The following is a 13,058-nucleotide window of genomic DNA, read 5'->3' as shown; positions in this document are numbered from 1 at the left end:
AACTGAAATATACTGATATCTTGATGATAAACCATAAGCACTCAGACACAGAGATGAGCACTGTGCTAGAGAGACAAGCTAAGTATCTAAATTGGCACGTGACTTAAAAGAGTATGGATTATAAACCACACTGCACTGCGGGTACTACAACAAAAGGGAGAGTTATGAGGCATCACCTGACAAGGGAACTGAATGCAGAACTGATTCAGTCATTTTGCTGGAGAAACTTGAAGATACACAGGTGCAAGTTACGCTAGAAAAGTATTTTAAGCTTCAAATCTGTTTTATATCACTTGGTATGGTTGTGAGTAGCAGTGACAGAGACATCAGCTACTGCCACAGAGATGAAAGGGAGACTTTGAGTAAAGGCAGCAGGCTCACTGAAGAAAAAACCCCACTGCAAATGAAAGACTCCTAGCATAACAGCTGATGCTTTTTGCCTTCTTGGCTGTATTCAAATAAATAAGCAGAACCACATTCAAATACTTAGGATCACAAGAGCAACATACGAAATTAAAAGAGATAAAGGTTAAGTCTGTAGGCCCTTCAAATATAACACACACACACACACAAGAGAAGTCTGAAATATATAATAAAACACTACCACTAGTGTAGTACTGTCTTCAGGAAAACACAGAAGAATGAGCACTCCCTCTCATTAAAAAAGAAAAAACAGGAACAGTGTCCATGAATTATACTTTTCCAGGAGGATGGATACCTTTAGGACCACTGGTCAAAGCTTATTGATATATGCAAATTAATGTCACTGATTTAACAAGTTGAGTTACCTGATTTTCCCTATAAATCTTGGCATTTAAGTTATTGGCAAGTAAAAAAATAGAAGCAGTAAGAAAGGAACTGTCAGAAGCTGACTTTGAGAAATGACAGCTGACAGCAAATCACTAACTACAAAAGCACAGTAATCTTGGACCATTTTCTGAGGCAGTAACTGGCTTAAGAAACATTAACAATTCCTGAGGCCATCACTTGATTAAAGTACAAGGTAACAGCCTAAGATGACACTCGAAATAAGTTATATAAATTACAAAACACTTTAAGGAGGTAGGGATACTTCTAATATATCAAAGGAAGAAATTAAATAGCTATACGGGAAATATTTTACTAAATGATGTTACTTAGGTCTTTACTATCTTGCACTTCTTTAAATTTTTATTTATTTATTTATGAGAGAGAGAGAGAGAGAGAGAGGCAGAGACACAGGAGGAGGGAGAAGCAGGCTCCATGCCGGGAGCCCGACGTGTGACTCGATCCTGGGACTCCAGGATCGCGCCCTGGGCCAAAAGCAGGCACTGAACGGCTGAGCCACACAGGGATCCCCGTCTTGCACTTCTATAGAGCTCAATCTTTTCAATGCATTGTTGTATGAGCTGATTCCCTTGAAATACTTGATCAACATTCTTGAGTGAAAAATTTAATCCAGCAATATTTACACAAAACCAACAACATAGGAACGTAGAAAGTGGGATTAGGGTGTCAGAAAAACCTGGTTTCCAATCCCAATTATATCATTTACTGGTTGCATTATCGTGGGCAAGTTATTTAATCTGTGTCTCAATTTTCTCATCTGTAAATATAAATATCTACTTTATTATGACTGTTATAAATATTAGGAAGTATATATGTCCTGGGCACATAATACATGCTCAGTAAAACTTCTTTTGCTATTTATAAAAATACCTTATTTCTACTCACACTTAGAACCATTAAAATCATGTTACAATTCCATTAATGACAGCTAAGTTTTAATTATCATTGATCTTCACATAAACATCTGACTTTAAAAATAATGTCAAAAGTTGTTATTTCCAGGATGCCTAGGTGGCTTAGTGGTTGAGCGTCTGCCTTTGGCCCAGGTCATGATCCCAGGGTCCTGGGATCAAGTCCTGCATTGGGCTCCCTACAGGGAGCCTATTTCTCCCTCTGCCTCTGTGTCTGCCTCTCTGTATATCTCTCATGAATAAATAAAATCTTTTTTTTTAAAGTTATTATTTCCAAAAAGAACACATATATCAAACCAGAAATATGCAAATAAGTTTCTGCTTCCTTATTACCATGTAGAAATACTGAAAAATAATTTTTTTTGAAAAATAAATTTTAAGTGAAAATAGTATACTACAGGAAGTAGATATTTGGCATTATGCATTATTCATAAATAATTATTATTATTCTTGGTGCCTAGGTGGTTCAGTCAGCTAAGCGTCTGCCTTTAGCTCATATCATGATACCAGGGTCCTGGGATGGAGCCCCATGTCAGGCTCCCTGCTCACTGGGGAGTCTGCTTCTCCCTATCCTTCTGCCCTCTCCCTGCTTGTGCTCTCTTGCTCACACACTCTCTCAAATAAATAAAATCTTTTAAAAGATAATAATTATTTTTAACTCAATCATAGACTTGCTGCTGTATTTTAAAAGTCACATTCTGAAAATTCTCTGAAGCTGTGAATTCAACAATAAAGGGTAATTATCACCTTCCATGCTGGAAAGGATATAATGAACTAATTTCTTTTTCAAAATAAAAATCTGCAATGAACAAACTTGGACCAATCACTCTGTTGTCTTTTTCCAGAATACAATTCTCTTCTGAAAAATACATCTAACAGACTTTGGCTTAGCCTTAATTTCACAAGACACACAAAAAAGATGAAAATGATTTAAATAGCAACCATGGAAAAGAAGGCTCTTCCATGACTGAACTGTCAAATTCAAAGATATAACTAGCCATATTAAGAAAAGTTCTCTAGTCATCCACCTCTTGTCATAAATAATAGTTCAACTCAAGCAGCAACACAATGTCAGAAACAACTAATAGAAACATTAATTTGATTTTTTTTTAAAGATTTCATTTATTTATTTATTCAGGAGAGATACAGAGAGAGAGAGAGAGAGAGAGAGAGAGGCAGAGACACAGGCAGAGGGAGAAGCAGGCTCCACGCAGGGAGCCCAACACGGGATTGGATCCTGGGACTCCAGGATCACACTCTGGGCTGCAGGCAGCGCTAAACCGCTGTGCCACCAGGGCTGCCCTAATTTGATTTTTTAAAAAGATTTTATTTATTTGAGAGAGAGAAAAAAAAAAAGCGTGAAAGGGAGCATGAGCAGAGGGGAGAGGGAGAAATAGGCTCCCCACTGAGCAGGGAGCCCGATGTGAGGCTCAATCCCAGGACCCTGGGATCATAACTTGAGCTGAAGGCAGACACTTAACTGACTGAGCCACCCAGGAGATCCTAATTTGAACTATTTTTATATTAGTTCCATTTCTCTTGTTTCCCTTAGAAATGAACACTTCAGATAATACAAAGAGGATATAAAAATATTTTACTGCCTGATAGTTATGATTTTAGGAATCTAGCACCCTTTTGTCATTGCCCATCTCAGTGACCTTTAGGATTAGTTTCCTTAGCTGGGGCCTAAAGAAGCCATCTAGAATACTGACATGAATTGTCAGGAAGATGTCAGTTCTTTACGTTGAGCATGGATCTTACCTAAAATTTTAATGTTTCTCTAAAAAGGCATTAGGGTCCCCCTAACTTCTAAGTCTTATTCCAACTTAGAAATTCTTAAAATGGTCTGTACAGTCTTGCTGTTAGTATGGCTGGGTTTTTAAAAAATTCTCTAATACAAATTTACCTCTTCAACTATATTTCCTATTACTTCCTTACATAAGCCTTATATCCAAGGCAAATCTTCCAGTTCCACAACTTTGCATTTTCTGTTTTCCTGAATCACCTAACATCCTGCTATCCCTACAGAAAAAGACAAACACTCTCTCTCAAATACATACACATCCTACTATTCACTTAGTTGTAGGACAACACAATTTGTGTTTCCTTTGTAAATCTTAACTGCCTCAGTCCACGGTTCTTCTTCAACTTTTGACATTTCTGGCTAATTACAAGCATTTGACATATCACATCCTACCTGAGTTCTTCATTATCTTTTTACAAAGAAATTTCTTTCAGTTCACTATAAATACTATAAATATTTTCAGATTATAAATAAGTTATGGGCAAATATCTTATTAATCTTTATATCCCCAGTCTCCATATATATACTTAACTGATGTTCTTTTTTGACTAGCAGGAAGTTTTGAGACATATAGTGGACAAGAGAATAGTATGTATAGTGAAGGAACAGGAAATTGTAAACATCAGAGGAGTGTAAGTTAGGGAAAATAAAGACACAATGGGATGGGAAAGGGTAATGGGAAGAAGTTATATTTGCTAGAGTGGGCAGTAAGAAGTCATGTTGGTGGTAACTTAAAAATGAAAAAAAAAGCAAACAAATGCAAGGTAAACTTATGAAAGGTTCTGAAGGCCATTAATAGGAAACTGAATCTATGCTAGAGAATATCAAAATGCCTAAAATAGAGACTATGAAGGAATGTAAGTTTGTTCTTTGTTTTTTTAAGGGTGGGGGAGAGGGAGAGCCAGAATCTTAAGCAGGCTCCATGCCCAACTCAAAGGCCACCAAGGGGCTTGATCTCATAACTCTGAGATCATGACCTGAGCTGAAATCAAGAGTCAGATGCTTAGCCAACTGAGCCACCCAGGCACCACAAGGAGTATAAGATTTTGAGGAGGTAAGTGAGGAAGATCAACCACAAGTCACTCAAGAGAGGTGGATGTTAACTGTCCTGGCTAACAGAACAAACTGCAGCCTCAAGGAAGGTGGATCTACTAAGGACATTTGAGACTCCATCAAGGAGTGGAATTCCAAAGAATAGACTTGCCCTTACTTTTTTCTCTCAAACTATAATTTTTCATGATTTTATTGATTTAATAAATTATTCAAGCCAGTAAAAGCATTTAAAAAATCAACATCAGACTTAAGATTTTACTTATTATAGATAAGAATAACTCCTACAAGAGCTTGGGGACTGTATCTTTTAACAGGATACAACAGAATGGAAGAGTTCATCACTAGGAGTAACTTACCCCCACCAACATAATTTCTACCCTTTCCTTGAATGGCTTCATTTCACTCCAGAAATCTCCACTTTCTGACATCTAATGACCTATATTATATATATGTTCTCTTATTTCATTCATCCTTTTGCTAAACCAAAATGACCCTGAGAGTATCTCCTTGTTTATTCTTAGTGTCACTGTCTTTTGCATCATCCAATTACCCTGTGCTATGCAACCAACCTACTCATCCCGAAACTTAAAAAACATCTGTTCCTTCTTGCAATTCTGCTATAATTCTTTTTGCAGCTAAAATCAGCCCTGAGTCATCAAAATGCCTCCAAGATACACTGATCTTGAAAAATATTTAAATGTTTTAATTCTAGCTATTCTCACAAAGCAAATTCAACTTTGAGCCAGACAATGAGAAACTGTTTATCACTATATCTAGCAAAACTGCCACACCTGGTTGAAAAAAAATCTTGCAAATGAGATACTTTTTCTTTCTAAGCTAATCAGAGCACTCAAAATCTCAGATGATTTGTTTATATACCTGATTTTCTATCAGCTGGTTCTTTCTTAAAGAAACAAATTAGATTTCCAGAGATTGTTTCAAATTAATAATCACATAATACTTCACCCAAATCTCTTGAATATTAAGAATAAAGGTAAAATAAAAAGCATTTAATATAAAAGAAAAATAATAAGTAGAATTGGCCCTTCTAAAAATGATGGCTGAAGAGAAATACATAACAAAATAAATTTCAAACTAGATGTTTCGGGAACAGAAAGAGAAATATTTCTTAATGAAATCAGAAGATATTATAATTAGAAGCCTTTTAATATCTCATATTCACAAATGTTCCCAATACAAGAACTCACAGCTCTTGCTATTAACAACTAATGAACATAAACACTCAACACTGGCTAAGTAGCAGAGGTGAGATTATAACTTTGAGTTCTTTATATTCCCTTCTGTTTTTATGTAAACAAACCGTAATAACTCTCTATCTTGATCTCTGTGGTGAAACCATATTTCTTTCAGGTAACTCATTGAGTTCAGCCAATGTCTTAACTAGTATTATATCAACTACAGAGAGTATTTGGCCTACTGTACAAGCAAAACTCAGAAGGACTTCAAGGACTATAATAACAATGTATATAATAATAATGCAATATAAATACTTAACTAAATAGTATACACTAAATACTAGACACTAATATTCCATAGAAGGCAACATAATATAACTGTACTGCCTATGGGCAGTATAATCTTGGGTTGGTCACTCAACCTTCTAGGTATTCCTAATCTGTAAAGCTGGAAATTCTAAAAGTACTTAAACTTTTGTTTGAGAATTATTTAGAAAAGTGCCTGGCATACAGTGTTCAACAAACGTTGATGTATAATATTTTTTGCTTGGTAACAGTACTAAAACTGTTTGTGCTTTTGGTTTTAAACAAATTATCCTATTTTCCTATTTCATGACAAAAAGTTTTCAAATACTGACAAAGAAGAAAAAAAGATGACATATCCAAAGAGGTACATAACATTTGATGATAAAATGAGAAAAATTATTACACTTTAGGGATATATTACATTAAAATACTCTTATATTCTTTTTATTTATTTTTAAATTTTATTTATTCATGAGAGACAGAGAGGCAGAGACACAGACATAGGGATAAGTAGGCTTCTTGTAGGAAGCCCGATGTGGGATTCAATCCCCGGACCTGGGATCACGTCCTGAGCCAAAGGCAGACGCTTAACCACTGACTCACTCAGGTGTCCCTATATTATTTGTTTTACAAAGTCTAAGCCCCTTTTGGGGGGGAAAAAAAAAGTTTTACATTAAATGAATTTTCTACCAGATAACTTCTTTTTAAACTAAGACTTGGAAAGTCTAATCTGATTCTAAAATATTGCACACTTTTGAGAAAAAACTGTGGGTAGTTAAATAACCTAAAATGTAATTTCATATGTCTATCCACATAGATTCTGAATAGATTTTTTTTAAAGAATGTATGTATAATGTATGTTCACTGATAATATTTTGACTAAGATTAAAGTCTTAGAAGAAAACTTAATGAAAAGTACTTTAATATCAGAAACAACATCAATTATTTTAGCAAATGAATGATCACCTGTGAATCTGTTTCTTGGATATCAGAAATGCACTGATCTGGTGACACTGTAAAAGAATTTAAATATTAATATTTAAAATATTTTAGTAAAACTGTAAAGATTCAAATGGTACCTCAATACTGACCTGTATTTGTAATGTTAAACTTAAAATTTATAGTAGTTTTTCCAAACCTAATTCTTCATTGCTTTTAGCATAATTTGTGAATTTCTTTTTTTTTAATTTTATTTTATTTATTTATTCATAGAGACACAGAGAGAAAGGCAGAGACACAGGCAGAGGGAGAAGCAGGCTCCATGCAGGGAGCCTGACGTGGGACTCGATCCCAGGTCTCCAGGATCACACCCCAGGCTGCAGGCGGCGCTGAACCGCTGCACCACCGGGGCTGCCCTGTGAATTTCTTAAACTATAAACTTGTCATTTTTACTTACAGGCAAATAATTCTACTGTTAATAAAATTTTAAGATGGAGAAAATGAATACTTTTCTCACTATTTAGAAAAAAATTATTTTAAGAGATTGCTAGATTTACTTGACTACATTTCTGTATTCCTGTTTTAGAAGATTAAAGATTCCTCCCATCCATGCCCCACAGTATTTTTTATGACATGATGTCACTTAATGCAGCAGTCTCAAACTTCTGAAGGTGCTCAAGGTAGCAACTTCAATACTGCTGATTAAAATTTTGGCAACAGTTATTGATCTGTATTATCTACTCTCAGAGCTGTTACTGTTCTTGAAGAGCCAACAAAGACAACACCCATCTGGAGCTTGCCAAACTCTTGATTCATGGTCATGGACACCTGAAGTAGATCTTTCTCTGTAATTGAGGAGGGGGGGTTGTTTTTTTTTTTTGAAACTTTATTAGAGAAGAAGATATGTAAATATTCATTTATAACTGACTACTGGAGAAATTATTTTTCTTTTTGTGGGAATAATATGAAATATATAATTTCTAGATGTCTCATAGAAATCTAGATCAGAAACTGGAACTATTTATCTGAAATATGACTTTCCCAATAGTTAATTTAGATGTAGTATCTCATATTGAAATGGTTACCTGTGCCTTTGAAATTCAAGCCAGAGAACTATTTTTTTTTTTTTTGGAAGTAAATACTGGTAGGAAAAAACACAAGGAGGAAAAGAAGTACCATGTTATTTCCTTTCACCAAAATAGGAGGTCCGTTGCATTATAAATACTTAAACAGGCATGATATCATTTACTTCTTTGAGAACACTTCAAAATTACAAAAAAAGAATTATTTTTCTCTCTAAATCATGCTTAATAAGAACTAAGCTTTCATATAATTCTGGTTTTTAACAAAAACTAGAAAATACTAAAATAATTTCCAACATTTTTCTATGAAGTGTCTGGCTCAAAAGAGGTTGAAAGTTATTGGAATTTTTTAGCTAAGAAAAATGCTACTTTCTTAATTGGAAAATAATTTGAGAACTATATTTAAAATGTTCTTAGAATAATGTATTCATAAAATCTACATTTCAAATAGCTGATGTTAATAATTTACAACCACAACCTTAAATTAGAAAATAAAATTAATTTGTATTCCCTCAAAGATATCTCAACTCAAGATGTAATATAGATTAGAAAATAAAGTTTTCAGCCAGTAAATATGTATGTAATTAGAGCCAGAGTTTTAAATACTTTGATGAACTTCATGGCAAATACTTAATGGTTAAAAAAATAAAAAAAAAATAAAATAAAAAAAAACAAACAAGGAACAAAACACAAAACAACATAAAACAAAACCAAGCTCTTAGATATAGAGAACAGACTGGTGGTTGCCAGAGGTGGGGTGGGAGTGGGTGAAATGTGTGAAGGAGGCCAAAGGTACAAACTTCCAGCTATAAAATAAGTAAGTTATGGCGATGTAACGTACAGCATGGTGACTAGAGTTAATAATACTGCATTGCATCTTTGAAAGTGCTAAGAAAATAGATCTTAAAAGGTCTTATAATAAGAAAAAAAGATTACTGTGACTATGTATAGTGATGGAGGTTAATTAGACAATGGTGATCATTTCATAATGTATACAAAAGTTGATTCATGTTGTACAACTAAAACTAATACAATTTTATATCAGTTATACTTCAATAAACAATAAGAATGCTTGGCTTTCTAGGTATCCTCAATAATAATGGTAAAAAAACATTTATTTAGTGCTTTTATGTCTCAGGCACTAGGCCAAATGCTGAGGATCTCAAAGCACACAAGACACCATCCAACTCCACAGGGCTTATAGTCTCATAGACAAGTTTTCTAAGGATAGGAAGATAAGAATGCTAAGCCTGAAACACGTATGACTACAGACACGCAATAGCGTTACCAAAACTACCTTGGTATAAAGGGAATAAGAACCATAATTCGGGAATATTTTGGGAACTTTTTGGAACCCTAGTCTGCAATTACTACATGACTTAGTAAACAATGCATGACTATACAGAAACTCACAACATTGGGCTTACCTGAAAGCCCTGCAGTGACCCTGCAGCACTCTGTCAGCAAGTGTGTGAGACAAAAAGTGGGTGGCAATGTAAGAGCTGTTGTATAGAAGGATGAAGACTTTTAGCTTCCATGAGGATTTGTGTTTTTCAAACCTTCTTTCACCCCTTGAATCTGTTTTCAACAAAGGGAAAACCATGTTTTCCCTTATTACTACATTTGAGACAATGAAAATTTACCTCTTCATTTACAGTGTTATAAAAAATTAAGCTATTATCTAATAAATAGGCTGTACAAATCTAGATCTGATTCCACTGCTTTCTCTCAATTTCTCACCCATCTCCATGTCTTCCTAATTTTTCCCCTAGGGGAGATGTTACCTTTATTTCTTTCTCTATCCTCAAAATACATGAAATCACTTGGAAGACAGAGTAGGCGTGGAAGGCTCCCTTCTGTTCCTGAGAATTAGAATTTTTTAAAACAGAAAATAGCTTTTACTTGGCTCCATAAAACATCTTAATTCATTTCTCATTTATTTTTTCCTTGCTTTCCTCTTTCCTCTTCCCAGCAACTATGACATCTTATCATTTTCTTTTTTTTTTTTTTTCATCTTATTTTCTTCTCCCTCAAAGCCACTGTCATCAACTGAGGGGCAGGTAAGCTTCTTCATGATTATATGCATTGCATAAGTGTAGCAGTCTCCTGGCAGAAGCACAGAGCAGCATTAGCTGGACAAGTCCTACTCTGCAGCAATATTTGCCAAACTGAGTCGTGACCCATTTTCCAAGAGAGAAGTTAATTTAGTGGGTGAAGACCAGCATTTAAAAACCAAATCAACAGAAAAATAAACAGAATGGAAAATAACAGTTATTGCATCACACTTATTTTGAAATTTCAGTTTACACTGTGTGTATATAAACATATGCATGTGTATGTGTATAGGATCTCAATGGAAGTACGTTTCTTACCTTCCTACAGGTCATGGTCAATAGTTTGGAAGCCACTAAACTACAATACTCAGTTCTAAGGACTGTGTCTTTATTTCATGTAATGCTTCAGATATTTCAGAAAATTAAAATATGGATGCCAAATATTTTCTTTTATTAAAAAGTGTTGACCTAATAAATATATTTATTTTCTAAATTCAAATATTTTCTAAAAAATCATCAGCCAGTAAGTAGGTCAGTTTTCCTAGTGTTTTTCAGTTTTTTCATAATTGAGAGTCCCCAAACACTTTACCTTTAAATTAAACCTACCCTAAAAATTAAAACTGACAAGTTATTAGCCATCTCAAAAATGTTTAAGTAACAAATGACAACCTGAACTCAATATAGCTTAAAGAAAAAATATCCTATTTTTTGTCAGCAGAAGAAAAGTCTGAGGGAATGGCATGAATTTCCAAATATGATTTTGAAAATTAAGGAAAGCACTATTTCTTTGCATCTATTGCATATGCATATGAATGCAAACACCAATACTATATATCCTTGGCTATAAGGAGATTTTAAAAATTCAGGCTCAGAAAGCTTAGCGTATGAGACTGTGACAAATGGCACCCAGTTACTCAGCAAGGATAAATCTAGGATTTCAGGCAGGGAATAACTTTGCTGTACTGACCATATAATAACTGCCTCAGAATAATGGTTGTATTCCTTAGTTTTCACATATAGTTGCTACATGGAATTCATAGTTAAAATAGGACATTTCTGAGCCATTCTGTGGTGTCAAAGTGGAAACTGTCTGACTCAGCCTCCAGCCTCCCATATATCTTAGGCTGTCAGAACTGGAAGAGGCAACTAATACCAAGCCCGGCAGGGAGGGGACAGCCCTGTGGCCTTGAGTCTTTCCATAACAACCCCTGAGTTGATTAAAAGTGATGTTGACAGGCTTCACTCCTTGGTTTTATGGATTCTGGCTGCTAAGTGGAGCCTCAAGAACTAGAAACCTCTAAGAATAGCCTTAAGATTTTTACTAGACTGTGAGATATTCTAGAAAATAAAACAATAATAGGCATAAAATATAAACTATTACTTAAACTTTTTATGTCTATAAAAATGAGCTATGAATAATATAATTTATATACACCCAATTAAGATAAAGGTATTACATGAAGATACATGGAAATACCATCTCACACCCTCAAATAAGGGACCTCTAAGAAACTTCTGACATCTTGAAAGCATGCAAATAAGGATTAAGCAAAATTTTAATTTTAATCAAAGCATTCCTTTTTAATTTCAAAGACTGCATATGAAGGTTTACTGAACCGCATTTCTTAAGAAAACTTAAGTCATGTACAGCCTAGTACATTTAGAACCTTGATCTCAAAAAAAGGTTAGTCTTGGATGAGGGTGAAATCTGCTTCATTTATAACACAAAAAAGTATCAGTGGATATGTGAGGCAACTGCTTTCTGACTCTGCTTGACAACTTATTATAAGATGACCCATGTTTTATTTATTTGTTTTATTTTAAGATAAAACAAGAAATAATCATGTATGCTTAAAATTGAGTTCTTCAGATGATAAACTTCCCTTAAAAACTAAAATTTATATGTTTTCAATACCTTTTTGGTTAATTGAAAAATTTGGAAAAACACGCTTTATTTCCTTTTTAGGATGCTTAACTTGGTGTCCTTAAAAGCCCTTTACGAGGGTCCATGAACTCCCTGAATTTTAAGTAGAAGTGCATGTATTTTTCCTATTTTTCATAGGATTCTGAAAGGGATTAATGATCTGAGAAGACAGTAACTGCCTTGAGTAAAAGTTATATACAAAAGAACTGAGCCTTCTGAAAAAAGAACCTTCCAGACAACTTATGGATAATGTTAAGAGATAAAGGTAAGTTGGAATAACTTCCCCTAAAAACAGTAAAACCTGAAACTAGCATGAAGATGCACTAGTCTAAGGCTAATAAAGTCACATGTTTGTATATATTTGTATCTTTAGCCTTGGATAAGAAATAAGAACTAGGGGCACATGGGTGGTTCAGTCAGTTAAACATTTGCCTTCAGCTCAGGGCATGATCTCAGGGTCATGGAATCAAGCCCTGCATCTGGCTCCCTGCTCAGCAGCATCTGCTTCTCCCTCTCTCTCTATGATCTCTTTGGCTCTCAGTCTCTCTCAAATAAATAAATAAAATCTTTAAAAAAAAAAAAAAAAAGAAATTAGAACTAAAAGGTGGGTAATAATGGAAGGTGTATATGTTGTGTAAGAATTGTTGTAATGACTCATGCTATTAATAGTACAGATATCTCATACGCTATAGCAACTTTCAGAATCCAATTAACATCTAAGTATCTACTATCTATTTTGTGATTTTATTTTTCTCTTTTTCATCTTTATAAAATGGAGCTGCTTTTTAGAAATAGAACCGTAACATGTCTCTAACAAAAAGAGCCTTTAACATCAAACCACTCAAACTTAGTCCTACGATGCTAAGAACTTTTCCTTAAATATTCAAGTGAACACTTTTATTTACTATTTACTAAAAAAATTCAACCAATATGCTCTTAAGGAAAGCCAAGCAGTTTCCAT

General features: G+C 34.3%; 1 protein-coding gene across 3 annotated transcripts in view; it reads right to left on the bottom strand.

The window, feature by feature from the left end:
• Positions 1–13,058, bottom strand: part of RNGTT (RNA guanylyltransferase and 5'-phosphatase) — a 369,143-nt gene that overhangs the window by 31,886 nt on the left and 324,199 nt on the right. The window contains exon 15 of one of the 3 annotated variants that reach the window (XM_077903110.1): positions 7,065–7,111. The exons of the other annotated variants lie outside the window; for them this stretch is intronic. Within the exon in view, the coding sequence (XP_077759236.1) occupies positions 7,065–7,111 (47 nt within the window). The remainder of the gene's footprint in view (positions 1–7,064; positions 7,112–13,058) is intronic. 3 annotated transcript variants of the gene reach the window in all.

This window comes from Canis aureus, chromosome 7 (genome assembly GCF_053574225.1).
Source record: "Canis aureus isolate CA01 chromosome 7, VMU_Caureus_v.1.0, whole genome shotgun sequence".
Lineage (NCBI taxonomy): Eukaryota > Metazoa > Chordata > Mammalia > Carnivora > Canidae > Canis > Canis aureus.
The sequence above is the reverse complement of the archived record's forward strand: the minus strand, read 5'-3'. Positions and strand labels throughout refer to the sequence as shown.